The sequence below is a fragment of the Anopheles marshallii genome, chromosome 3, assembly GCF_943734725.1.
Source record: "Anopheles marshallii chromosome 3, idAnoMarsDA_429_01, whole genome shotgun sequence".
Lineage (NCBI taxonomy): Eukaryota > Metazoa > Arthropoda > Insecta > Diptera > Culicidae > Anopheles > Anopheles marshallii.
Window position 1 is genome coordinate 70,393,082 of NC_071327.1, and position 26,511 is coordinate 70,419,592.

Below are 26,511 nucleotides of genomic sequence, written 5' to 3' on the forward strand. Positions count from 1 at the left end.
TGGAAATCGAATAAAATAATAACGTTGCAAAAACTAATAACACTTTTCGCAAAACTGTGTTTCTTTTTGATGTGAGTTTCCATCAAAATGGGAGAAAACATTTCACGCTATTGAAGAGATAAAAGGAGTTCTATATTCTTTTCCTGAGCTCCTCTTATTGAATGTATTTCCAATACATCCAACATGTTATTCGGAAAGATGTTGCACTGCATTCACGACGGGTCGGTACTTCTTTCCTGCTAGCTAAATCTAGCTGAATCTGTTTAGTGTGTCTCCCGAGGTATTGCTTCAAGCTCTATTCGCTTGTTCGATAAGGCGGCTTCTATCCATGACCAAAAGCTACAAAATGTTTATAGCTATGTGTAACCCATTCCTTCGCCGTTGCTTTTTCGTGTGGGTCGTTTCCTACATGATGTTTCCTACTGAAATAGCTTCAGCGAAGAAATATACAAACTCAATATTGATACCTGGGAAACATACAACAATGCGGTTCTTCGATGCAGAGAATACGCAAATGAAAGAACATTTCGCACAACCTTGAAGCGCAGTTGAAGAATTGTGAATTTTGTGTATGAACAGTAAAGTAAAATAAAGTATTAAACTTCATTTTCGTTCTTAAGCATTTATTATTTACGTTTATGGCAGAATATCTTGAGTAGAAAATAAGTGAAATTATTCAATTCACCTTTTCAATAAAGAAACGGCGGTAGTTTATTCCTTTTCTTTTTGTGGAACAATGCGGGAGAAGAACAAAAAAAACGGAAAACACATCCAACTGCTCGAACGCATTCAAACTGACAGCGTCCGATTATTCGTGGCCCCCGGATAAGCGACGAACGCGCATGCGCGTGCTAATGTCAAACGGAAAACTTGACGCATTTTTCAATATGGCGGTGGTGCAACAAAAGTGAACTTTGTCGTAGAAGAAGCGCGGCTTTTATTTTGCTAAACATTTTACAACAAGTGCTACAAGCATCGCACCGTTGCATCGTTGCAGGTGATAAGGTGGTATTTGAGCTGGAAAAGGTGTTATCGTGCCGTGCGCGTTGTTTGCCGTGGTATATTCGCTGGTGTATTCCTTCCTTCCACGAATTGCGTTTGTTTACGAACGCGTCTGTTTGTAGATGCACATTCGCTACAAAACCGCAAAACTCAATATGTATAACAATTCGAACGGTGGCGTCGAGCATGCGGACACCAGTAAAGAGGACGCTGGCCGGGCGGCGAAGAAAGGCGACGTAATAAAGGAGGATAAAGTGCAAGATGCCGACGGCAAAGAGGGCTTCATCGAGGAAGTTGTGCAGGAGGAGGAGGAGGAGGAGGGAGAAGAAGAAGTAGAGACATTAGAACAGACTCAAGGTGACGCCGTGGAGGTGGAAGAAGTTTTTACAGAAACGTTGGAAAAGGATGACGGTGAGGAGGCGGAAGATGCGGAACCATCGGAAGAAGCTACCGATGGGAATGTGTCGAAAGACAAACAGACCGAGCAAGAGCTGTCAGAGGCGGATCCGGACGATAAAAAGATCACTATCGAAATCCTGAAGCCGGAGGACGTGAAAAAAGAAGCGGCCGCGAACGTGTCGCGCGAGGAAAAACCCGCCGTCGAGCTGGAAATGTGTCGGGTGTGTATGGGCACGGACGAGCTGTCCGATATATTCCAGCTCGAAGGCCCGGTACGTGTGAGCGATATCATCATGAAGGTGTGCACCAACATTCGCATAACGGCGCGGGATCATTTGCCGCACAAAATATGCGAACGGTGCCTGGGACAGGTGCGCATCGTGCACGAGTTCAAGAATCGTTGCGAAGCATCGGACAAAGAGCTGCGGAAGAACTTGAAGCGCAGTGCGAACAAAAGCCGCCGTCAGAGTGATTTCATCGTGGTGAACTGTCCGATGTCAGACTCGGATAAGGACGACGACGAGCCGGTGGACGATGACGAGTATAAGGTGTCACAGTCGGAGGTGGAATCGGAACCGGCCACCTCGGACGATAGCTTCTCGCCACCGAACAAACGGAAACGTACGCCCAAAAGAAGGGGACGCATTCCGGGCTCCGGCCGAAGGGGTAGACCGGGTCGCAAACCGAAGAACATGGCCACCAGCACCCCGGCGGTAGCACCGTTCACACCGAAGCGTGGCCCGGGAAGGCCGCCAAAGCATCCGAAAACTTCTAGCCTGTCCAACATCGTGTACATAGAAGCACCGGAAGATAGTTCCAGCTCGGGTGACGAGGAGGAGGTGAAGCGCAAGCGGAGGAAGCGTGGAGACAACCCGTGTCCCAAGTGCGACGCGGTACTGCCCAGTCAGCTTGCGCTGAAACAGCACCTCAAAACGCATCCCGGCGATCGGTTCGATTGCAATCGTTGCTCACTGTTCTTCCGCACGGAACGGGCCCTCGCGAATCACATCGAGCGGCATAAAAAGGCGGACCGTATTCGCGAGGAAAAGCGCAAGGAACGCGAAGAGCGCATTGAGCAGCGTACCCGGTACACGCCCAAATCGTCGGATCCGGAAAGGTCGAAGCAGAATACACCGCAAGGTTCGTCGACGGTGGAAAGGAAGAAAAAGTCGGACACATCCGCAGTCAGCAGCGGGAGGGATCTGTTCAAGTGCGTAGCACCGCTGACGTCCACCTATTGGAGCGATAGTTTCTCCGACTAAAATGTTCCCAAAATCGTTGAACCGCTGCATGAATCATCAAGTGGGAGATATAACATTTCCTGTTGGACAACGAGTGAGGTAAGTCACGTGTTGAAACCGTGTTGATGATTGTGATTTTCTTTTGTATCATTCATTTTCATAACTTACACCTTTGTTTACGGCGAATAGTCGCCATAATACGATTGATAAACATAAATTCGACCTTCTCGATCGGTTCCCTGTAGATCGTGGCGCAATTCTGTACTGATAATTCTTGATAGATCAAACTTTTTACGATTAAAGCGATTTATTTTTCCTCTGAACCAATGATTAATACCAACGGGACTCCTTTTTTCTTTGATAATTATCCTGGCATGTTATGACGGATTACGTTGCAATGCGTTAGGATATTGCCATTTCTGTCTTTCTTTGACTTTATTTACCCGTAGCTGGATAGTCAGTCCTGCATACGGGGGATTGGTCCGGTCCGTTCGTTTTAAGACCGGCACCGCTACCATCATGTCACCGAGCCATTCCAAAGGTGTCTTTTTTAGGCTAAATCAAAAGGGCTGCGCACGATGGTAATAAAATTGTAGTAGAGTATCAAACTTTGAACCGCGTGCAAATAATATCCACCAACTTTGAAAACATGGCTGCGAGATAATCGCTTTGGAACTTTTGACTCCTCGTCTGTAATTTGAGTTGGCCGGTAACTTTGGAACGAAGTGTCTCATGAACTTCGGATAAAATACACATTCCAAAGAACTCTTTAAACCCGAAGAAATAACTTTTTTTGTAGACGTACTTTCCCCTTACTTCAAGCATAATTTTTGTATTTTATTTTGTTCCACTACACAAGTTTCTTTCTTTTTTTGCCAATGAGGTATTTTCTTGTGTAGCATCGAAAGTGGCACTTAATTAGTTATGCTGGTTTGTTACTTCATACTTTCGTATACTATTTATTTACCGTTTTTCAATCCTTCTCCGCATTTCTTGAGAAGAGGTACCATTACACTTCTTGATAGCCATTTCCCAGATAAGATCGTTATCTCCTTGGGAGAGTTTTTGGAATTTTTATTCAAACTAACTGCGTTATGCATCCAGTGCTTCCATTATGGTGCAATTATATAAGCAAAAGAAACATCTGCATGTAGTTTTTCATTTTATTTTCTACTCCATCGATAGAGTTGCTAAAAATATGCTAACAGTTTTCTTTCTCCTTTTTCTTCCAGGATCTTTACATAGTTTGTATCATTTAATTGTGTGAAGAGAAACTAGGAGTATATTTTTTACAAGTTCCGCTGATAGCACACTAGACACTACCTTCAATTTATAGGGATGGCAATAGCTAAAAGAGAACGTAGCACATCTTATTCGTACTGCAATATGTTATGATATAATTTTTTTTTTCTTCTGTTCGTAATAATCCATTCGATAACCAATATGATGTGGTTTATTGAGCTTTCTTTATTGTTAGTATATGAACAAAACGCATGCAAAATTCAAACGGCCGAGTTTTGTCGATAATGATTTGAATTAGCTAATCCAAGTTATAATTTTCGTTGGCCCTTCGACGGGCAGCGACATTCGAGATTGATCGTATACATTTTTGTCATATTATGATGTAGCTTTTTTTGTTTTAATCCGTGTTTCCGTGCAAGGAGTGTATAAAACTAGACGGTATTAGGGGTGTAAGTATAAGACGAATAAATATCTAGTGAAGTAAGCAAAAGTAAAAACAAAAAAACAAGATCGCATGATGCAAATGATCATTCAGAGAAGCAAGTTTGTACTTTAGGCCGATAAGTGTAATTAAAATCGAGAAGAAAATAAACGAAAATATTACAATATTGTTTTTTTTAAAGCATAAGCGTCTTTTCGGTTAGTCGAATCGATGTTTTAAGTTGGAGCATAATTTTACACGATAAGTAATATGGAGCGGGGAGTGCAGAATTAGCAGCTTACTAGTTTGGTTTAGGTATGTGTTACGTGTGCCCACAAAGCAATTTCATTTCAAACTTGCACTGTGTAAACATCACAGTAATTAAAATGTTTAAACTAAGCAAACAACACAATCAATCAAAATTAGAACGTTATTTTGATTTCATAACAAAAAAAAAACACACACACACACTCTAGACACTCATTGACGTCAAACACTTAAGTTTAACTTTAATCGCAAGTCGGATGTGCAAGAAGCCATGTTTCATTTGATATGTATAATAAAAAAAAGCTTACAAACCTAGACGGATAGTAATTTTATTCCCGCTGTTCCCGCTGCTCGCAAGGCGAATTTGTGGAAAGAAAGATCTACTTGCTCGCGAAAAGCCTTGAGAGTTGGAAGATCTCGTGTAGCTTAATTGCGTACCTTGGCGGTCGTACAGTGTTCATCCGAAGTTCGCAGTGCTCCCAGACGGTCTCCCGGTACGGGGTTTAATAAAGCATCGCCGTTGCGTAACAGTTGGTTAATCATCAATCAACTCCCGCTAACGGGTATTATTTCACCCTCTTATTGATGGGTGGCTAGCAACTGTTCAAGGCCACCACCGGCCTTCAGCTATACGCACCCACACACCAATTGGGGTTAAAACCATCAGGGGTCCTATCGGGGCGGATTTCTGGTTCATTTGTGGCCGATTTGTGGCGGTCGGGTAGAAGGATAAGCGCCAGTTAACCGTCCTACCCGTTCCCGCCAAGACAATGACAGGCGTGTTACACCTGTAACCTAATGGAAAGAGATAACAAAGCGAAAAGTTCCCCGTTCGGGTCGGTGTTGTTTTACCACCATAGTACCATAGCCGGCTTTGGTTCTGGTTTTATTGAAGCGATTCGTCAGGTAATTTATTCGGCTAATGTCTTGTCTATCAATCTTCGGATCAAGCTGCAAAACCCCTTTTTTACGGGTTGTACAACTTTAAATTGTTTGTTGTACCCATTGTAGAAGCCGAAGCCACCGTGCAATGTGGACTGTCTATAAAATGTGGTTAAAACCAAAGCGGTATCGTCACGCTTGCGTAAGGAAGGTCTGTGATAAACGCCTATTTTGGGTAGCTTTGTGTTAGTCGTTATCGCTTTACTGGTGAGTGCGTGGTTAATAGTGCAATGAAATGACTTAAAGGCTATTAGGTGCGGTTGAACAAATTCAATACAATAGCCTGATAGTCACCCGCAACTGTATACTGAGCACTATTAGGATTATTTTTAGAAAAAAAGGAATAGATAACAGAAATGTTTTAAAAGGGACGGTTTATCTCCACATTCCCCTTCAAGATTAATTAGCACCAGCTTGATTAGAGTTATTGATGCATGAACAGGGATGTGTCAAATGCATCACAGCAGTGAACGACCGGCCAAAATAAAATGTATTTATAATTCCTGAAGCACATAATTAATTGCTATATTTGGTCGTATAGTACCTAATATCATTAATTACACATTGAAATTGTTGATCGTGCATCATTAATATCCATTCTTGTTACCGCTAACATTACGTTTAATCATTAGTTTGCGTGTTTGAATCATAACTGTCATAACCTGTGCTTTCCATGTGTTAAAAATATGTGGCCTAATTTGACCGCTACCCGCTGTGGATCGGGATGCAGACAAAGTACTTAATCGCACACTAAAAACAGAGAGCAGTGCACTACGCAACTGTGCGTCAACTCTTGGAAGTGACTTTTGCAGCAAATGAAACTTGCGAAGCAGTGCTCCGAGCGTGAACTCAAAACATCAAAAGCGATTATATCACAGCCATGTTTTCAAAGTTGGCAAACAGTACAACTCGAACGCAGCTTCGCTCGTCCGCTTTGAATGTGGTTTATTTTTTTTGAATTTCAAAAATTAGGGTCAGCGTAAACAGAATGGTTGTTTCGGGGAAAGCGCTGTACAAATTTTGCTTACGAAAATGTGACTTTTTTATGTTTTTTTTTTTACACAATCGAAACGTTCTACGAACGATTACAGAAACTTTAGCGGGTTTTGAACAAAAAATAAAAGTCCCACAATTGTATTTAATTTCGTACAATTTCTCAAAACTCGCCGCAGTGTGCGACCCCCTTAATAGCGTCATGATGTATGACGGTCATACATACTAACAACCGTGATTCATTAATGAGGAATATGAGTGCTTGCAAGCGGCAAATAAAGGAATGTTTATCTAATGATCGAGGCTTATGTCGTCCCATCAATACCCGTGCGGAAGGCCAACACCTAACATGATAAATCTACTAGTGCAAGCTAAAGTGCGATACGAATATAATCGCAATGTGTCGGAATGGAACCATTTATCATTGAGCACGTTCTTGACAAGCGTGCTGAAATGCAATCGCCTTAATGCGTGTAGCATGGATAAAAAAACACTCAAACACTATAGAATGGTGTACAAAATTTTATGATGAAACTAATTGATAAACATGCTGCATTAGCTGCGGTGATTAAAGAACCGTCATTCTTTTGATGCTATGAATCGGGGTTTTCTTCCTTCCCTTCAATCAGAGGTACACTTTATGGAGGTTGCTCCACCCAAATAAAACCCCCTTTCGATAACGGGGTTTCATACAAGCTGATGGACGTGTTTGGTACTCGGGAGTTTAGCAATTCCGTACACCGATGCGCAGGAAGGCGGTGGTGGTAACGGTCAATCGTTCGCGTCTTAGTTTTTATGCGAATGAAACGATTTCCCATCAACGCTGCTGGTAGTTATTGGTACTACCCGATCGGTACTACTGCTTTATTTTACCGCCCAAGCATTTAACGATGATGGTGGTCAATCAATCTGACAAGTGGCGGTACCGGATAAGCACGCTACATTTACGATGGGAAGCCAATCATCCTGATCGGGCGTGTGCAATTGGGCGAAGACGGTAAATAAAATGTCCCATGTACCAGCGTGCTGCTTGCCATCCGGCATTCGGTAAACTCGGCACTCGGCGGTGGGAAAAATCAATTATTGGTCGTGTTCTCGATATCTTATGCAACGTGTAATTATATTTAGCTTCATTGATTGTTACAGCCGGAAGTTAAACAAGACGATGGTTTCGATTGCGTTAGGGAAAATGGTTTCTGTTAGGTGTTGAACTACCTGCAAAGAACTTTACATACCATTAACTAGTGCTTGTGGTATTAAATTATTTGTTTAACTTTAAGACAAAATCAATTTCTGAATCGATTTGATGAATTTAATCAAATCGATGCCCTAACACTCACCAAAAACAGTCTTTATTGAAGATGTCGAATCGTTTTTTGTGCTTTAATTTTTGTTAATACATTAACAGAAGCTATTATTGAATAGTAAATAACATTCTTATTCACTTAACAGTGCAATTATTTCTGCAAAAACCCTTCGTTCTTATCCCTGCGTACTTGTATGAACATTTCTTCAAATGACTAGGCGTCTCCATCAAGTTGTGAAAAGCTCGGGGAAATTTTTATTTTAAGAAAAAAATTAAAATCATTATTTTTACTGCAGAACGTCATTATTCCTTTGCAACAGAACATGTAAAACCACAATAAATATAAAGTGTATAAAATTCTTTATCGCATTTTATAAATATTCATGGTGTCTAACATGTTCGTAGTAATACTGTACATGAAAGCTGCTGAATTTTGTGCTATGTTTAACGAAAATAATAACTATTCCGACACCTCCGACACGATTTGGAGTATTTTCTCCATAGCATTACCCGTCCTAGATCAATGCGCTTGGAGTGATCCGTGCTCATATGTCCCGGACAGAACGTTTCGTGTCATGCACAAGAATATTGATTGCCTCATTTTGGTTCAAATCTCAATCAGTCCACACATTCCACCGTAAATGATCGATTTGCTGGTGGTTTTGCTACATATTTATATATTTTTTCAGAAAATATCTGAGGTTTGACGGTGTTTACTTAGCTGGTGGGTTTTCTGCAAACGTATCTTTCGACTATTTAGAGTTTAAAAAGCTTTTACACATTCACAATTTGAATAAAATCATAATGTTATAGTTGTGAAAGCTGCTAAGAATAAGACACGGTTCTTATTTTTTCATATTTAACTTATTTCCAATGTTTTGATTTGTTCTGTAACTCTGTAACTTAAGTGCAATAATAAAATGTTTATCTGTTGCAAGACATATCTGTTATTTGTTAATAGTTAGATTAAAACCAAAATTAATTAAATAGTTAAATAATTAAAGTTAAAAATGCCTATTAGGAGTTTGAATCTTTAAAATTCCTATTTTTTTCCACTTCTTGATGTAACTTTTATCAAGCGGTAACACCCGTTGATGTATCCATCAGATTTAACCATGAATAATTCTATTTCCATTCTCTTGCCTATTGCCATCTATTGAGTACTTGGGGAGGCTCGTTTGTGTATTGGTAGCAGCGACGATCTTCACAAGACAGGATCGGTCCAAAATCCCATTCGGGCCAACGCTCCGGACGCAGGACTGACTGAAAGCCAAAAATGGCAGGCCTAGACCGCTTGAGGTTATTGTGCCGGCAAAGAAGAAGAAGTAGAAGAATTCTATTGCCTTTTTGTTGCAGAACGGTCATTCTTCAATGCCACCTTTCTCAAGCTCTTTTATTCCGCATCGCTTCCTATTAGGTTACTAAACACACAACATCCTTAATCTGCTTTGCAATGCATGTAACATGTTTAGTATACCGCTTTTGTGCGTGAAAGGTTACGACGTGTGGTTTATCTTTTTTGCAGTTTATCCCGCTGTGTGGTTCGGTTTGCTGTGGGCTCTAGGAACCACAAGCCACCGCCAGATCGATCGAGAAGGTTATTACATTTTCTTTACCCCCCCCCCCCCCCTTAATTGGGAAATGTATTTTTTGTTGTTGAGAACCTCAATTCCAATTAACGACACGCTGTCTTGCACTTATTTGTTACGTTATTGAGCCAGCGGATGGAGCATGTCACAGTGTCTTACTTTTCCGAGCGTCGGACACATTTCTTCTGCCCGGGCAGGGAAAATCAGGGAAACGCGAACCTATTGCACATGGTGGGCGAAAATAGAAACAATTTGTATCCTAAAAAACAAAAAAAAAAAGGAAACCCATAAGAGCAACGCAGATATATTGTTGTTGCTGTAACAATGAAACCATAATAAAATTTTGATGAAATTGCAACCAAATTGTTCCACACGACAATTTGCTCACATCTGGTGCTCGGCCAACCGGAATCTGGCTCACGAACCTTAAAAAGAAAGGTACGCGTGGTGTTTTTTTTTTATTACGAACCGATAAATAAACTATGTACCATAACGTTTCCACCTGTCCTCACATGCTGGTGGTTCCTTCGGCCCGGTAGTACATAAATTGAGGAAATCTCACCATAACCGGAACCGAAGTTTCCATTCAATTGAGCTTTTAAAGAAAAAAACCCCCCCATACATCGCCCAGATTTCCTCGAAGGAAGGACGGGGCCAAACAGAAAAGGTAAAAAGGCGAATGGTTTTCTTGCTTTCCCCCTTTTTTGTTTTGTTGTTGCACATTACCGTTGATTGCATGTAGGAAAGTCTTCTCGGGTTAAATGGCAACAACCAAGCAACGACGTTGGACGACACCGATGCACACACCCAAAAAAAAAAAAAAAACCGGCATGCAATTTCACCTTCTTTTATTGTGAAGGTTTTTCCGTTTTTTATTGTACTACCTTTTTTTATGGCACCAGTTGTTTGCCTCTTAAAATGGAGATTATAAAATTGGCAGTGTGGTTAATTTGGATCACAAACATTTTTATTACCCAGCAGATGTGAATGGACCTTTTTTTTTGCTTTCTTTTCCTACGATTTTCCGATCCGATCCACTGCGATACAATATGTGTGATGCGCTTTTTTTTGTGCAGCACTGTGACGACAAGTGTGTAAAATTTATTCTCACTAAACCATAATTTTCTCTACACTTATATAAGAATTCAACGTATACAATGCGACTCTGCGCTCTTTGAAGCTTCTTTTTATTGAAATGGCCAATGATGGTTATCAAGTTTGGTAGCCAAGTACGAAACACTACACTTTGTGATGCGTCGCGGTCGATTTGGTTCGAAACATTCTCTATTTCGTCCGCGAAAGTTTTGCGTCATCGTGCGTTATTTGCAAACAGGTCTGAGAAAACTTTCAAACCCATCGCCCATACGCAGCTGGCCATGGGAATAGAAGCAAAGTATCCAGGCGAACGTCACAGCTGGTGCTGGTGAAGTGAAAAAAAAAACCTAGAAACAGGAAACAGCATCGCCACGTTTCCATGGGAACTATTCAACGACGGATTTCTGCCTGTCTTTCCCATTCGAACATCAAATTGGAATTCGTTTGATGTTTTTTTTTTTATGTTGTTTTGTTCTTCCCGATGCTAAACGATACACCTCGAAAAGGTGTGTTTTAAAAATACGGCAAAGTGTGATATTAACAATGTTTGCATTTCGCGGAACTAGAATTCATTTTCATCCACCGAGCGCAACATCTTGCTTGCTGGATGGATACGTTTTTGTGATGACTGCAAAATTGGTTTGGTAGCGAAAAATACCAAAGCCATTACGTCACTGCCCTGTGGCTTATTTTTAAGTTGTAGACAAGCAACACGGCTTTTAATTTTCGTTTCGCTCGGAACCTAAACGACAAATCGGTCAGTATGATTTCTTCGTATTTTTGTTTTCAATATCGCTTTTGATGTGGCTATTTTAATCCTGCCGTCCTGCAGTCGGTTGTCCATTTTCCTCATTCCGTAGAATTGTGAAAACTTTCTGCGTAGAATTTAAAATGTCTGTACACGAACGGTAGTTCAATACTTTGCTTCGTACAGTTGGTGATGGTGTAGGAATATAAGACCGTTCTAGGGAATGTTTTGTTGTCGTTTCCCAACAGAATTTTATTATTTATCGAGCAACGAGCAGCAATTGCTACAGTTTTGTTGGTCTGATCCCCGGTTATTTTTTTCTGTTTTCGTATACCACACATCCTCTGTCGTTGACTACAGTCCACCAAGAATATATGGTCTGGGTTGCTAATTCAATACATCAGCGTGAGATGAGCTCGTTGTTGAAGTGAGCGGACCATTGCTTTTCAACGCACCTCCAGCTCAAACCACTGCGAGATCTACAAGGTAGTCAACAACATCTGCGCCGAAAGACTGTGTGAAGTGTCTTCCATTAGAGCAGACTAGGACTCCTTATATCCTGGTCAGACCTGATCCCTATAAGGAGTATGTAGAACACTGCATTATGCACCTGTATAGTTCAATGCTCATTCGAATTTCATTGCTTAGTTTGTAATGCAAAGTCACGAACGTTTTAAGGTCGTCAACTATCGCTCTCTATCTGGAAGTCGTTACCGTCAACCAGGATCTGCAGTTTATGTCCTTTTGGTGTCGTTTTTTGGTTGGGTGAACTTAACCCATCACAGATGTACATAGGATACTAATACCCCTAACTTACGCAGAGATGACGTACAAATGGGTAAACACTCTTTCGAAGTCGTCCAAAATTTCAGCTATCTTGGGTCAAAAGTCAGCCTCGACAATACAGTTGATGCTGAGACTGGTCTAACCGGTCTATCTACTGAGGACTGAGGAGTGTGAGGAAACTTCTCTACTCAAAACACCTGTCGTGACGAACGAAGCTGGGACTGTAATAGAACCTATATATTTCTAATACTCACGAACACCTCTGAGGCATGGACTTTGTCCAAAACGGACGAAACCCTCTTAAGTGAATTCCAGAAGAAGATCAACGAACTGTAGACATTGGGAAAAAATGTTGTCCACAGCTTCTAGAATGATGTCATACTACTGGCGATCTCCGTTCCCTTGTCTCAGTCCCATTGAGCGCAGAGACGGTTATAATTGGTCCGGACAATATCCATGAAATATTAGTGAATATAAAAAAAGTTGAAAATTGCCTGACTTGGACAGTAAATTCTGTCGATTCATCATATACTGTATCCATGGAATTTATATTACTGGATTGGAAGTTCTTACACCATTTCATTACCTTGATTAAATAGTTAAAAATAGTTAATAGCTTCTTCAGCTTAGTCCTCCCTTAGTAAACCGAGATTGGAAGTGTTTTTCAGTGGTGTTTTACCGAATCCCCCCCATGTTTGTCTGGACTTTTCTCCACGAATATGCACATACACACACAAATCCTTCCCAGTATCCTCTTTTCGAACCTTCTCAATCGTTCTCGGTGTTCTCACTTCTTAAAAGGGCTTATGAGGATTAGGCAAAAACCAGGGCTAATAGGGGAGCTACGGAGGGAGTTCTGCATGGTTTTAGCTTCACCAATTTTTGCTGTTGTACAAATTTCATTCCAGACTTTTCGAGTCTTTTTAATACATTTTAAGAAATAAAAAAAACAGAATCTTGAACTGATTGTCTAGCCCAAAATGGTCCGCAACATATATAGCGAATATTCCCCATTTTGTTGTATCAATAAAAACCAATTACGAAAATGAATTGGTTCGTTACTACAACGGAGCTAAGCTTTTGCGTGGAAGGAGCTCGCATGGTATGTAAGGCGCATCGTATTTTAAAATGAAATGCAAGACGACAATTTCATTTATCTTAACCATTTTGGCCAAAAGCGTACTGTTTCCCGCACTGTACGAACAGCATTCAATTATCCTTGCTTTCGTTCGCAACGAATTCGTTTGAAATCAATTCGTTTGAAATTGTGATCATTTCATTGCGTCGGTTTTATCGATAGCTTTAAATGCATGGATTTGCCATTTGCCCCAAAACCCTCCCAATGATCCCATGAGCCGGAACTCCTCCACACCCGTAGCTTTAATCCTGGCAGCCAAGCGGAATTCGGAAGTGCGTTGACCGATTGCCTTATTACATTTCTGCCAATTTCAATTTCTTCCATCCGCACGATCCCACTTCTCAATACCGAGCCGCAAACAATCATTGCGAAGTGTGTTGGTAAATTTGCATTGCACGAGCGGATTAGCTGTAAATACGAAAAAGCCAATGTCAATACGATTACGCTCGGACCGACCATTGCTGTGCGATGAAAAGGAGCTCGCAGTGTGCCAGCAGCCAGGTCGTTTCCTGCTGCTAAAACGGGTCGCTCCGCAAATAAGCCACGGACACCAAGCACGACCCATTTCAAACTGGATATCGAACGAAGGAAGGGAACTCCCCCACCATTTGCTATTACGCTACCGAACCGTACTCACCGAACTCACAATGGAGAAGTTTGGACCGCAGATGCAAGCATGAACGTTATTCTTTCCACCACCCTTATGCCTTCCTTCCCACCATTTAGCACACAGGTGATGGTTTCACTAACAGTATGTTTCATTATTATCCCGTATTGCTATTGTGGCCGTTGTACAACCGAACCACGGGTGCACAATGGAAATGGGGGGTGGTATTCTTTCTCCTCTTCCCCGCTACAGACAATGGATTCGGGACTCGGGCACGGTTGGTACGATCTAACGCCGCCTGGCGGCGTTGATTGATCCGGGCAGGATGGAGCAGCAATGTGTGGAGGAGCGTGTCTTAGAATGGTTGCACTACATCTACAGCAACGATACCGCCCGGGCCCTCGTGCTGAACGCCGCTGAGTTCAAACAACGGCTGCTGTACATCCTAGCGACCCGGTTCAAAATGGACGAAACCGGTGCGAGCTACTACCTGCACGCGTTCGAGTACCAGAACATTACCGAGCACAACATCACCGAGGAGCACGTGAACGACTTCCTGCGGCGGGTGTTTCAATCGCTCAGCTTCCTGAACCGCACCCTGCCGGACCAGACCGAGCCGGACGAGGTGGATGTGACCAACTGTAGCGATTACTGCAAAGGTGCCGTGCGGGAAATTCTGCTCGAGTACAAACTGCTGCACGGCTACATCTCACTTGTGGTAAGTGTTGCCTTGCATGTTTAGCTTTCACTAAACCTAACGCTACCAACTCCCCTGCGGGACGAAATGAAGCAGAAGAGGGATTTGGCAAACTGTTGTCGTGCTAATCGAAAGGTTAGGGTGTTTTAGCTAGACAAGTCGTAATGCTGGTCAGTCGGACACTATTACGTCCCATTATTTATGGATCTGAACGTTCAATGTGTTAATTATCTCCATTGCATACGTTCAGTGTTAAAGTTCTTCTCACTGTTGAAATGTTTCCAATTGAGCCAATTTAACGTTGAATCGGATTGATATGGAACACAACCACCATGGAGAGGAAAAAAACGTACGAACCGACGACCACTGCCAGGCGAAAGTAAACAAACATTGGATATTCCGTGCATATGTGGTGGGTAAACACTAGCCTAGGGAGATTTGCGTACTAAGCCAGGAGACCATTGAGAAAACACATCCCGAGACACTTGGTTTCGCGTTGTTTGTAGAACTATCGTGGCCACGTCAATGCGGTTTTGATTTGCAATCCTTACCCTAACTGTTGGGTCACTCCACGATTTACTTTAACTTTCTTTTAACAACCATAAAATTTTTTAGTACAAGTATGGGATTTTATAGTTTGAGTTTTTAGTACATCTAATTTTTGAGGTTTTTAGTACAGAGTACTCTTGGGAGTTATCATACATGGAAAATGACACTTGCTACTAATATTTCAAATAGTTTTCGACTGTTTACAATTGTTAAACAACTGGATTTGATTTTCATTGATTTTTTTTTAATGTCGGATCTGATGAATTCTGGCGAATTCTAGAGAAGAACAACGCTTCGAAAGCCATTTCAGGCTTATGAGTTCTATTTTTAGAGTTCAATTTATGGAGTTTTGGACAAAGAGATATTTTATTTTTGTTGTTATACATTATTCTGATAAGTTTACTCCAGGCACCCACCTGTCCATACAGTTCCAGTACTCAAATACGTCTCTGAGACATGGACTTTGTCCAAAGCCTCTTAGCCCAAATTTTTTGGTCCCCGAATTTGTGTAGAAAGACAATGGAGGAGCCACTGAAATGACTAGCTCTATGAGCTGTACGGCGAACTTACTGTCGCCCAGCGGGCTAGACTTGCCAGACTCCGCAGGGATGGTAACGTCATGAGAATGACCCAAGACGACCCAGCTCGTAAAGTCCTTTTAGGTCGTCCTCAGAGGACAGGGGAGGCGTGGTAGGCCCACATTGAAATGGCGTTGATGCGTCCGCTAGACCAAATCCGCGAAGCGGTCGAGGCAACATTTGACTTTATAAAAAAAAAAAACAATATCAAAAACAAGATGATCGTATAGCAATGCCAGGTCCATTTAAGGCTGACTTCCTGCTAAATCACAAATCCAACGAGAGTGCATCAAGTCGTGCCCAGAGATCGAAGATTCATCTCTTTCCACTCGAAAGCAAATACCGTCGTGACCGACCCAGTGCGATATTCTCCAAGTGTGCACCAACGGCAAAATGGGGTTTTTTTTCAACCCGTCAGAAAGATATTTCACGAGCATTTGGTTAAATTGTACCATGCTTGATGCTAGACATGCATTTACAACTTTCACTCCGCTTCTTTGACGGTATGTTTGAAATGTACCAAACACTGTCATACAGTAAGATGATGTTACGGCTGGCTTTTTTCGTTGTTGGTTTGCTGTAAGCTGTGCGAAATGTCTGATAAGCTATCACACAGAACCTGGCGTGTAACATGTTTTTCCCACCACACCCAGTGTCTAGGCACGAGACAAAACCACCGAAATCGGCCGGGTACACCGCATATCTCCCAACCAAGCCCGAAGGCATGATCAGCGGTAAAAGCCGTAACATAAGTCTTGCCGTTGTTAACATAAGTCATGGCGGGCCGAAAGTTTACACACATCCCACCAGGGAATCGGGGACATGTGTTCTAAGAAATGCTAGCCATAAATGTACCCCGTTTTTTTTGTCCCGTCTGGCCGTCTGCTGCGTATCGCGGTTGCCGTGGTTGAAGAATGTAAAATCTTCTGACCCAGGTTTATCCAGCCGCCATGGGACTGTTCCATCCCAAAACCGTGCACACATACCACTCAAATCATGATGAACCGTGGGTTGAAAAAGAATGGCTTTCGCAAAACGGAAGCAAAACCCACACATCGTGGAAGCGTGTGTGTGCCGGTACCTACTGTAGTTGTTTACGCAGTATAGACGGGCCCACGATAATTTTGTGCTCAACAATTTTGCTACATGTTTAGACATAATTCAACCTCCCCCACCACAGTGAATCAATTCAATTAGATGCGGGCGGCCAACAGGGCGAGCTTTTGCACAATGGCGGATTAAACTGCGTAGGTAAACATTATTATCAGCAACAAAGCGGGATTGGTAGCGAAGCGAATTATCGCAAAACGTTCGCGAGTGGTCAGGTTGCATCTAATTTGGTAGCGGAGCTGTAATTGTGTCCCGGTTATGACGACAGCGGGCACTGGCATAACTATTTCATGGCTATAAATTGTATTCAAAATTAGCAATTCCTATTACCGACGTGATACGGTTTGGTTGATTGTGCAATCGCATTACTGGTGGGTGTGACCCGATATCGATAGCCACCAAAACTGGGGTTTTTCTTTTTATTCGCGAAGAATTAAATTTAATATACTAATCATCTCCATTTCGACCCCACTCCTCTCTTCCGCAGATATGCTTCTTTGGCACGATAGCCAACATACTCAACATTATAGTGCTGACTAGAAAGGATATGACCAAAGTGCCCATCAATCGCATTCTAAAATGGCTCTCGGTGACGGACATGTTTGTAATGATCGAGTACATCCCGTTTGCGTTCTATGTGTACCTCATACTACCGGGTGAGTGTTGGACGGGATGTGAGCGCTGCTCAGAACCATTCGCGTTGATGATTAGTAGGCGTTATTGTTAGAGAGAGAGGGGGAGGGTTTTATGCGTAAGCTTATTATTTTTATCTTCTTTGTAGTGTTTGCTCCATTGCCACTCAAGTGTGTAGAGCCGTATGCATGCACCGTATACCACGAAACCTCATCAAAATGGCGACAGTAGGATAAATGCTAATCCCTTCAACACAGCACAAAGAGGAAGGTCATAGCAGGCCCCGCTAGATAGATGTCTTTGTTCGTTTCGGTTTTAATGTCGGTCTCTTTTCCCGCTTTTTTTTGCTGTTGCCATTCTTGGTGTTTTGCGACACATTACGCATCCATCTTATCACACATCACACCCATGCGCTTAGGCAGCAGCGTAACAATCTAAGCGTCGTCCTCAAGATCACATGCCTTGGCGGCGGTGATATTTATAGACCGACCGTACAACTTTTTTACGCCCTTCACGGTTCGGCAGCTGGTTCACGCTCCTTGCGAGAAATTGTTGTTGACATCCGTACGAAAGCCACTCAGCTTCCAGGCGCACTGTTTCGGTAATGTAAATATGGTTTTGGGGTAGAAAAAAAAAGAATGGTTCACCACCACCACGCCAAAGGCCACAGACCGGGATGGAGGATTTGGTATTACTGTTATTATTATTGTGCTGCAAAGTTTTCAACATCTTTTTCAGATGATTTTTATTTCGGCCGGTGGGTTTTTTGTGTGCGTGCCTGTGTGTGTTTGTAATGTTATCTTGAGTGTTGCTAAGAATCTTGATGTATTGATTTACGATTTACGCGGTCGGTCTACGGTTGCAAATGAACCGTAAACATGACAATGATGGATGGGAGCCGAATGTAAATGGGGTTATGGTTGTTTTTGTGAGTGGTGCAGGGAGACAACAAAAAATATCATCGAATAAAAAAAACCCTGATGTCGTATTGTTACATACCTACAACACACATTAAAGAGGATACACACATTAAAGAGGGCAGAATGATTGGCTCCCAGGGTGTGGGAGCTTTTGCTGTGGTTGGGTGTTTTTTTCTTCTTTTGGTTTCTTCATTGCTTCCCTTAAAGGTATCACAATTCATCACACGTTTTTGCTGTTGAATCACAACGCCCAACGTAATAGTTACGACAGCCGGTTAAGAAATATGAACGATCTGATTCGGTTTCCTTCCCGATCGCTTCACGGCACCGCTGCTGCTGTTGCGTCATTTCCAGCCATTGCGATTATTATCTGAAATTGAAAGCGATGAATAATGCTCAACAATGACAAACAGCAACAGTTGGCCCAGGTCCACGTATGCCTGTGGGACTCGTTTCATCCCTAATAGGCACATGTTGCACGCGTTCCACTCGAGCAAGTCATACCGATGGTGACCTTTTTTTTCTCTTCCTTCTCTGCTGCAAATGAGTTTCATTCTTCCCCATTCGATTTCCATTGTATGCAGATGCTTGGGATTGGTTGGGAAAACTGTGCGCCTTAGGATATGTGTAATCTTACGAACAGGAGATAGCGTATTGCTAGAAGAATGTGTATGTAGGGATGTGTATGCGAACGCGTTTTATGGTTGGAAGATGTTCCTTCAGATAATCAAGACCGAGTTCTTGCTAATATTGTTTCGTTTCCTAGTATGCGTTGAGCTAGAAAACCTCTTTCTGTTGGTTTGCTATCCCCAGGCTTACAAGGGTTTTATTAGAAGCCAAGAAAGATAAGTATTTTGTTCCGAGAAAATAGAATTATTTCCATCGAAAACTTGTACAGTGCACTACTTTTACATGGAATTTGGATCACTCAATGATTCAGGATCCCACTTTGATCTGAGCCTCTTAGAAGCGATTGGTTGCTTCTACATAGCCCGAGTTTGCAGTTGAGACTTTCCGTGACAGCCTATTTTGATTGACGCTGACAGCCTTTTTGGATGAGACAAATCTCAGCTGCAATGTACGAAATTTTTTAGCTGAGATTTTCCAGCACGGGCCAATGTCAAGGTCTGTGTAGGAACGAGGTCGAGTAATGTAGAGCGATTTGACAAGTAGCCAAAAATTCGTTGGACGTGATTTGACGTTTGGACGCCTTTTTCCTTTCAAATGTTTTATGTGTAGTTGTGCTGATGAAACGGGCCGGTCATATTGAGAAGATTGCTACTGTTTTGGATTTGGTTAGAAATTTGTCAAACATCTCGATTCCGATTCGCGACCAAACGTCAAATGTAATTCAAAATGGCGACACTTATATTTGACCTCGTTCCTACACAGACCTTGGTACCAAACTATGGAGTAAACCAACTAAACTAAACCCAACTAGTGAGGGTCAACTGTATTATGATTTTTGCATCTTCAGAAGTGCATAGAAATTCTGGATTCTTCTCAGTTTTATGAACTATACGATTTTGACTACTCAAAACTGCGCGATGTTTTGTAATAGAGCTTCAGAGTCATTCTTGTCGTTCAAAGATTATGATGATCCTTAATTCTGAATCAGATTTACCCAACACTAGTGACACTACATACTTCATATTACATATTTGTAAAACTTTATCAAAAATCAACGTAAAAAAATTAAGCTTATGTTGAAAAGGTCGAAAAATATAAAAAAGCATTAAAACTACATGTATTATTGCTGTAAAAATGTGAGCATTGACATATCAAAATAGTAAAAAATCATCCTATATCATTCTTTATAAGTTTTATATAACTTTCTCTTATTTATATTTTCAAAATTTTTCTTTTATTCTCAAAAAAATAATGTCTTATAAATAAATTAAAGGGGATATTATTATAACATATAAATACCATTAAAGTTCTTATATGAAATAAAGAAAATAAGCTACAATTTTTACGAAATCTTTGCTAATGATGCCAACCGTAGACAGTTTCGCTGTCGTTCCATCTTAGCGCGTCGTAAGCTTTCATGTTTCCAGCAAGCTGTGGTTGTTAATGCACCATTTCTCTTTCCGGCTTTCTTTCGTAGACCGTCGAGACTACCCGTACTCCTGGGCCGTGTATCTAATGTTTCACATGCACTTCACACAGATCCTACACACCATCTCAATACTGCTGACGGTTACGCTAGCGATTTGGAGATACATAGCAATCAAGTAAGTTAATTACCGGAATTAATTACGCCCCTACATTAAGCATGACCTGGAATGACACAGAAAAGGGTACACGGACCTCGCACGTGTTGCTCGATGGCTTCGTCATTACCACGGGAATGCTGCACGAGCCATCCTGCTAGCCCTTCTCTTGCCGGTTGTCCTGCATGGAACGCTGGTTCACCTACCCGCCTGCTAAGATTTTCGATGCAACACGACGACATTCATTTAACTTTGGGTTATTTTCGCACAAAGATCAAAGGCGCGCAAGTGTGGGCACTTCTTCCCAGTAAGATATGGGGTAGCAACAACAAAAAAATAACCCCCGGTTGGGAAAAAGGTTGCAGTCGATTGATTAGTATGTTAATTGAATTCGTCTCACAAAGTTGCGCTCATCGTCAACCGCAAGATAAACGAAGATAGCCTCCTTTACTCCGTTCAAATCACACAACTAGGAGCAAAAAAAGATTGCCCCAACTGGGCTGTTGTATAGCAAGGAATTTCCTAAAACAAGTTATTTGCATCAGCCCTTGCTGGTGGCTCTGAGGTGCCGAGTACCGGTACGCAAAGAAAGCATCCGGAAGCGTCCAAGATGAAAGGCGCTTCATTTGCAGAAAAAGCAATAACACAGACAAAAAAAACCATTACTTCAATCATTTTTGGTGTCCTACTTTACGCAACCTCCAAACCATAAAATGGATTCACACCGAACGAACGGGGGTTGGGTTAATTGATGCCATGCCGCTTGTACCGATCTGCCAGTGCTCCGGAACACTATCTGCGGGATGAGGAAGTCCAAGCAGTGGCGATAGGACAACGACAATAACGCAAATGGCTGCTAATGGTCCTGCGAAGGACAGAGCATTTGGGCCACTCGTTACAGCAGGCAGGAGGGATGCAGTCTGGCGTGCAGAGGAAAACACCTGAGGCGCCAGTAGTTGTGCACTGTCGCTATCGTTTGTAGCTGGTCACTGTTTTGTTGGTGTCGCAATGGCGCATACAGGATTTTCCCGGGAATATGGAAGAAAAACGTTTAAAGCTTTGTTGTCTGACAACATGATTTACTTGTCCGATGTTTCTAATTGGCCGTCATTTTGCCAACCTGGAGTGAAACGTTCCGACTAAAGCAGAACTGTATGACACGAGGAACTGCATGGAGAGAACATAGAGAGCGGTTTCTCAGCCAGTTTTCCTAACGAAAAATTAAAGTATTTAGTACTATTTAGTACTATAGTACAACTTTATACAGGGGATTGTTTTTCTGAACACTCTTTGATAAGCTCTAAGTCAAATGGGGTTCTTTTGTGTTTCTTTTTATTAAAAAAGGCGAGCAAATGAAGCTTGTCACCATGTTCTTTTTTTGCCGCACTGCTGTTTGTTCTTGAATTTTCGAAAATTAATGTAACCTCCAGGTCGGATTTTATCGTGCATTAGAACTCATTTTTTTGTTGCTCCCAAACATGGGCTCAAAAATGTGGCTCCTTTTTGTTTCACACATCGCTAAGGAACTTTGGTTTTCGCTTCAAATCATGTATATTTGATGAGATGGAAGAAACCCTCAAAAGGGTGAAGACAATACCATTCACAAGCCAAGACAAGGACAAATTGTTGTTTGTGACCCCAGCGAGTACGAATGATGTCGAAGGCTTTTTCCCCTTTTTGATGCTTTTGTAAATAAAACAGCAGAATGATCTACAGAAAAAAAGACTATATTTCAGCAAAGTTTATCATAAAATATCCTACTTTCTTATATACGTGATGATTCATACAAAAAAGTAATACAGCAACCTTCTAGCAACTGGAAAACGTTCTGTAATCTCTTGTTTATGGAGTAATAGGAATTGAAACACTTTCCAGAAAGAGGAATTTGATGCAATTTCTGATTTCCCAAAAGTTGGAAATCACATCCGCAGCTCAACATGTTTACAATTCTTCGTTTTGAAGGCTCTAAAATGGCAGTTGCGTATTTCTGCGTTTTTTTTTTCGGGGCTGACCAATGAGAAGTAACGCGGTCGGAATCCGAACTTTTGAGGTTAAGTTTTTCTTCCTGAGAATGATGTTACTTCGTTCCATTAATGGTTTCTAAAGCCAATGTCAGCCCCATGGCGAAACATTTTTCCTGGATCTGGTGCCTCTCGGTAGGGATGTCTGAATCCAGGCTAGAGATTTGTTATATAATACACGTTCCGGTAAATCTTTAGAAAGCAGATCAAATATATTCACAATGAGAACAGGACAGCTCCAAAAAGACCCTGTAATAAGGCCTTATTCCTGTTGATTTATTCAACTCCTCCCTGTTATTCAACTCCAAAGCTCCGAAGAAGAATTCATCACCGCAGGTCGAATGCAATTTTTCTCTTCTGCTTACTATCATACATTTTACAATGCAACAATGCAACGAGTTCATTCATTAAACAGGTTCATTAACGTTACGTTAGTCAAGCGCTTGTACTCGTCTCTTACCCCGCCAGGCACCCGCACGGCTCGCTTGCTATTTATGCCCAGTCGAACTACGGGCAGGCGATAGCGCTGTGCTACATCCTGGCGCCCATCCTCTGCTTTCCGACGTACTTCGTGTTTACCATACGGCAGACGTTCGTGTTCGAAGGTGACACCCAGCTGATACTGTTCCATGTCGATACGGATGAGAGCACCATCGTCTATCGGTAAGTCACTATTCAGCGCACCGTACTGTACGGCCGGTGCTAACCTCGCTAATCGTGGGCTATTTTACGCAACAGGTATAATTTCTGGATCCATTCGGTGATTATTAAGCTGCTGCCCTGCACCATCCTGACCGTCATCAGCTGCGTGCTGATACAGGTGCTGTGGAAGGCAAGCAAACGGCGCCTGAAATTGAAACAGGGCGGAAATTATTCGAAAAATGGCACATCGTCCGTAACGCCACAGAGCGGTGGCGGCAGCAGTGGCGTGCTGCCACCGAACAGCAACGGAAATCGGTAAGTGGATAAATGCTGTCGGTTAGCTAAAATAGTGTTCCTTTCAGGAGGCGACCGTGAAGGGTTACGCCAAAAAAGGGGAGCTGGCGTCGGGTCTAAGCCTCGCGCAGACCACAACTCCTTGGTTAGGACAATCTTCTTACTGCAATCCGAAAAATGCTGATGGGAATATTTCTAGTTTTTGCGGAACCCGACTCTGCCACCCGAGCCACCGTTCGGTATAATTAAAAGCCTTGATAATTCATTTCACCACCCCTGTCGAGTGTTGGACACGGCTGAGTAGCAATACAGCCACAGCATATTAAACCCGGTTGAACCGCATCTCAAGGTTCACTTGTATAGCGTGGTTCAAAGTAGTGAACGAAGATTCGGAGAATTTTGTAGCTCTTTTATCAAGTCAGTTTCGGCCAAGTTTTGCTATTTGCCAACGGTTCGGAGCGTGAACGTGGTTTTTATTCGCGCTATTTAAGATGCTTTTCGCTCGTGTTTCTATTGATTCGCTGTTATTTGGGGGCACGACAGTTTTTCCTAATAACATTCCAAGTATTCGAGGTGGTGGCAAGGTTGGGCGGGAAGCAGGTAGCATTGAAAGTTTTATTGACTTTAGTACAAGAAAGGTAACAGCTTTTAAAGCTCAACAGATGGGACAAAGAAGCGGTGGTGGGAGTAAGAAATTCAGATCTCATGCAGATGTTTGAGCAAAGTACCGATGGTTTATTTATTGCCGATACAGTTGTACTTTCTTTCCACTCTTCTAATAAGCCATTAATTATATCATTTGAATTTGAGAAACTGAAAAGCAATCACCTAAAAAGGGGCTGAAATAAATCATGTTGCATTAAACGGTGATATAACCCAATAAATGCCTCGTGATAGAGAGGCTTGCGGTCCAGCCGATGATGGAGTTGATCTAACAGCTCAATTCTGTTGGCAGTGGAATTGTAATCTAAAGTGAATTCTATACTGCCCTTGGTAGGCAAGTAATAGATTTTTTTAATTCTATTAGCTTGTTCTGGGTTGAAATCATTACGCAAGGATCTCCTCATCCAGGATGGTCTTAACCAGTGGCGGGTTTAATGGGAAGCAAACTGAGCGGTTGCGTAATGTGGCGAAAGTTATTAGCAAACTGCAGTTCTACTCTGGTTACCCAACCACAAATATGACCGTAAATTGCAACAAAATCTCAAGAAAAAGATCAAAATCCAATTGTTCCGAACACCTAAGACCTTGTGGGTTGAAACAAAAGGCCAATCAATGATGAAGTACCTTAACAAAATGTAATTTATAATCGCCTCAATCGAGACTAGCAGTACATTACCAGGAATATCCTAAAAAGAGCTGATCTCTGAATGGACATGTACTAAAATTATTTTGGGATCGTTCAGCAAGGTCTGGAACGTTTTCTGCAGACGACCAACATTCCTAATAACACTACGAAGCGAGGGACAAAAGTTTGTAGGGCAAAACTCAACAGCGTCAAGTCGTTCCCAATAACTTCTAGATAAAAACAGACTCTAAATGGTTAGAAAACCCGGTTTGGGGCAGTTGGTGTTTAGCCGTCCGATATCCAGCTTCTACACAATTTCAGTCTTTTGCATTGTGATTATATGCATTACAACCCTCCAAACTCTGCTTAGGGCCTCCAATGAGCAAAGCCCACCACTGGTCTTAACTATAACAAAAATTATCTACATCGGACAATAGTTTGAATAAAACGTTCAAAAATTCGTGAGCTAATTACATTTCAACAATAATTTTAAAGCCAACAAGAATGATAGCATAATTTGGAGGCATTTGGAGGCAGCGATGATTACCACCAAAAAAAAAAACGTAGCAGGCTCTGAAGTGCAAAACAATCATCAAACTTTTGACACATGAGATGCTATAATTACCTGTGATATCTTCATCACATTTCTTTCCTAAAAATAAGGTGGCACTTTGGCTACGCCGAGACAATAGGCAAACTATAATTAACTACTTTGGCAGGAACAGCAAAATGGTGTGCTATTTTTATTGATTCATGGTAATTCATTGCACTGGAACAATGCAGGCACAACGGGCCGCTTTGCTACCGGGAAATATCGAGCTGTTTAGTGTGGGTTTGTACATGGATACGGAATTAGACATCACATTTTTAGTACAACATCGCGATGGTCTTCTGGATTCCGCGAACCAGTGCCGTTCGTAGACGTTGCTGGACGTATCCATGTGGGAAATTCGCAGCATGTGGCGGCTGTGGTCGTTTTTCGCGCAGCATACTTCAACCACCAATTACTGGCTGTCACTTGCTTTCGTTGGTGATTCACATGAGTGCCACCGATGCTAATTAGATGTGTTTTCCATGCAGCATGAAGCGTGCATTCCAAGAAATGGAACAGATTTTGATGATTGTTTTTCGCATTTGTGAGCCGTCTCTCTCTCCTCTCTCTCTCTCGCTCCATATTCAATCAAACACGTGTGCCACGAATGTTATTAAAATTATCTTATCAAAAACCCCATCCCCTACAGCCACCCGAAAACGGATCGCCGTGCCGATCGGACGACGACACTGCTGGTGGCGGTGCTGCTGCTATTTCTCTTCACCGAATTTCCCCAGGGCATCCTGGGGCTGATGAGCGGTATCCTCGAAAAGTGTTTCTTCCGCCGCTGTTACGGCCTGTTCGGCGAGGTGATGGACCTGCTCGCCTTAATTAATGCTGCCATCGGGTTCGTGCTGTACGGGCTGATGTCGAAACAGTTCCGGACGAGCTTCAAGTCGGTTTTTTTCAAAACTCCAACCCATAGGGCCGAGATTACGCGCATGACCGGCATCACGACCACCTGTGTCTGATCGTGCAATAATGCACGCTTCCCGCACCTTACCACCACCCGTCCACCCTGGGGCCATTGACTTCTTGGGCACCCAGGCTGGCACGTTCCGGTGCCGCGTAACCATCCCGGGGGGTTTTAGAGCTATCGTGCCAACCCCCCCTTTTAAACAACCTCGGAAGCTATCCGCGTCAGTTCAGCTACGGAATCGGAATTTTGTAGGTTAGGATCGAAATGCACTATTACCTA

At 42.3% G+C, this 26,511-nt stretch overlaps 2 protein-coding genes across 2 annotated transcripts; both read left to right on the plus strand.

Annotated features, from left to right (window-relative positions):
* The first annotated feature begins 1,124 nt into the window (after positions 1-1,124).
* Positions 1,125-2,663, plus strand: LOC128714865 (neurofilament heavy polypeptide). The gene has a single exon (XM_053809745.1). The coding sequence runs from the start codon at positions 1,125-1,127 to the stop codon at positions 2,661-2,663; it is 1,539 nt and encodes a 512-aa protein (XP_053665720.1).
* An 11,438-nt stretch (positions 2,664-14,101) lies between these two features.
* On the plus strand, positions 14,102-26,284 carry LOC128715633 (G-protein coupled receptor dmsr-1). Its single transcript, XM_053810544.1, has 6 exons — positions 14,102-14,494; positions 17,198-17,366; positions 20,371-20,497; positions 22,966-23,160; positions 23,236-23,454; positions 25,963-26,284. Exons 1-6 carry the CDS (start codon positions 14,102-14,104, stop codon positions 26,282-26,284), a joined length of 1,425 nt encoding a protein of 474 aa, XP_053666519.1.
* The last annotated feature ends 227 nt before the right edge of the window (positions 26,285-26,511 follow it).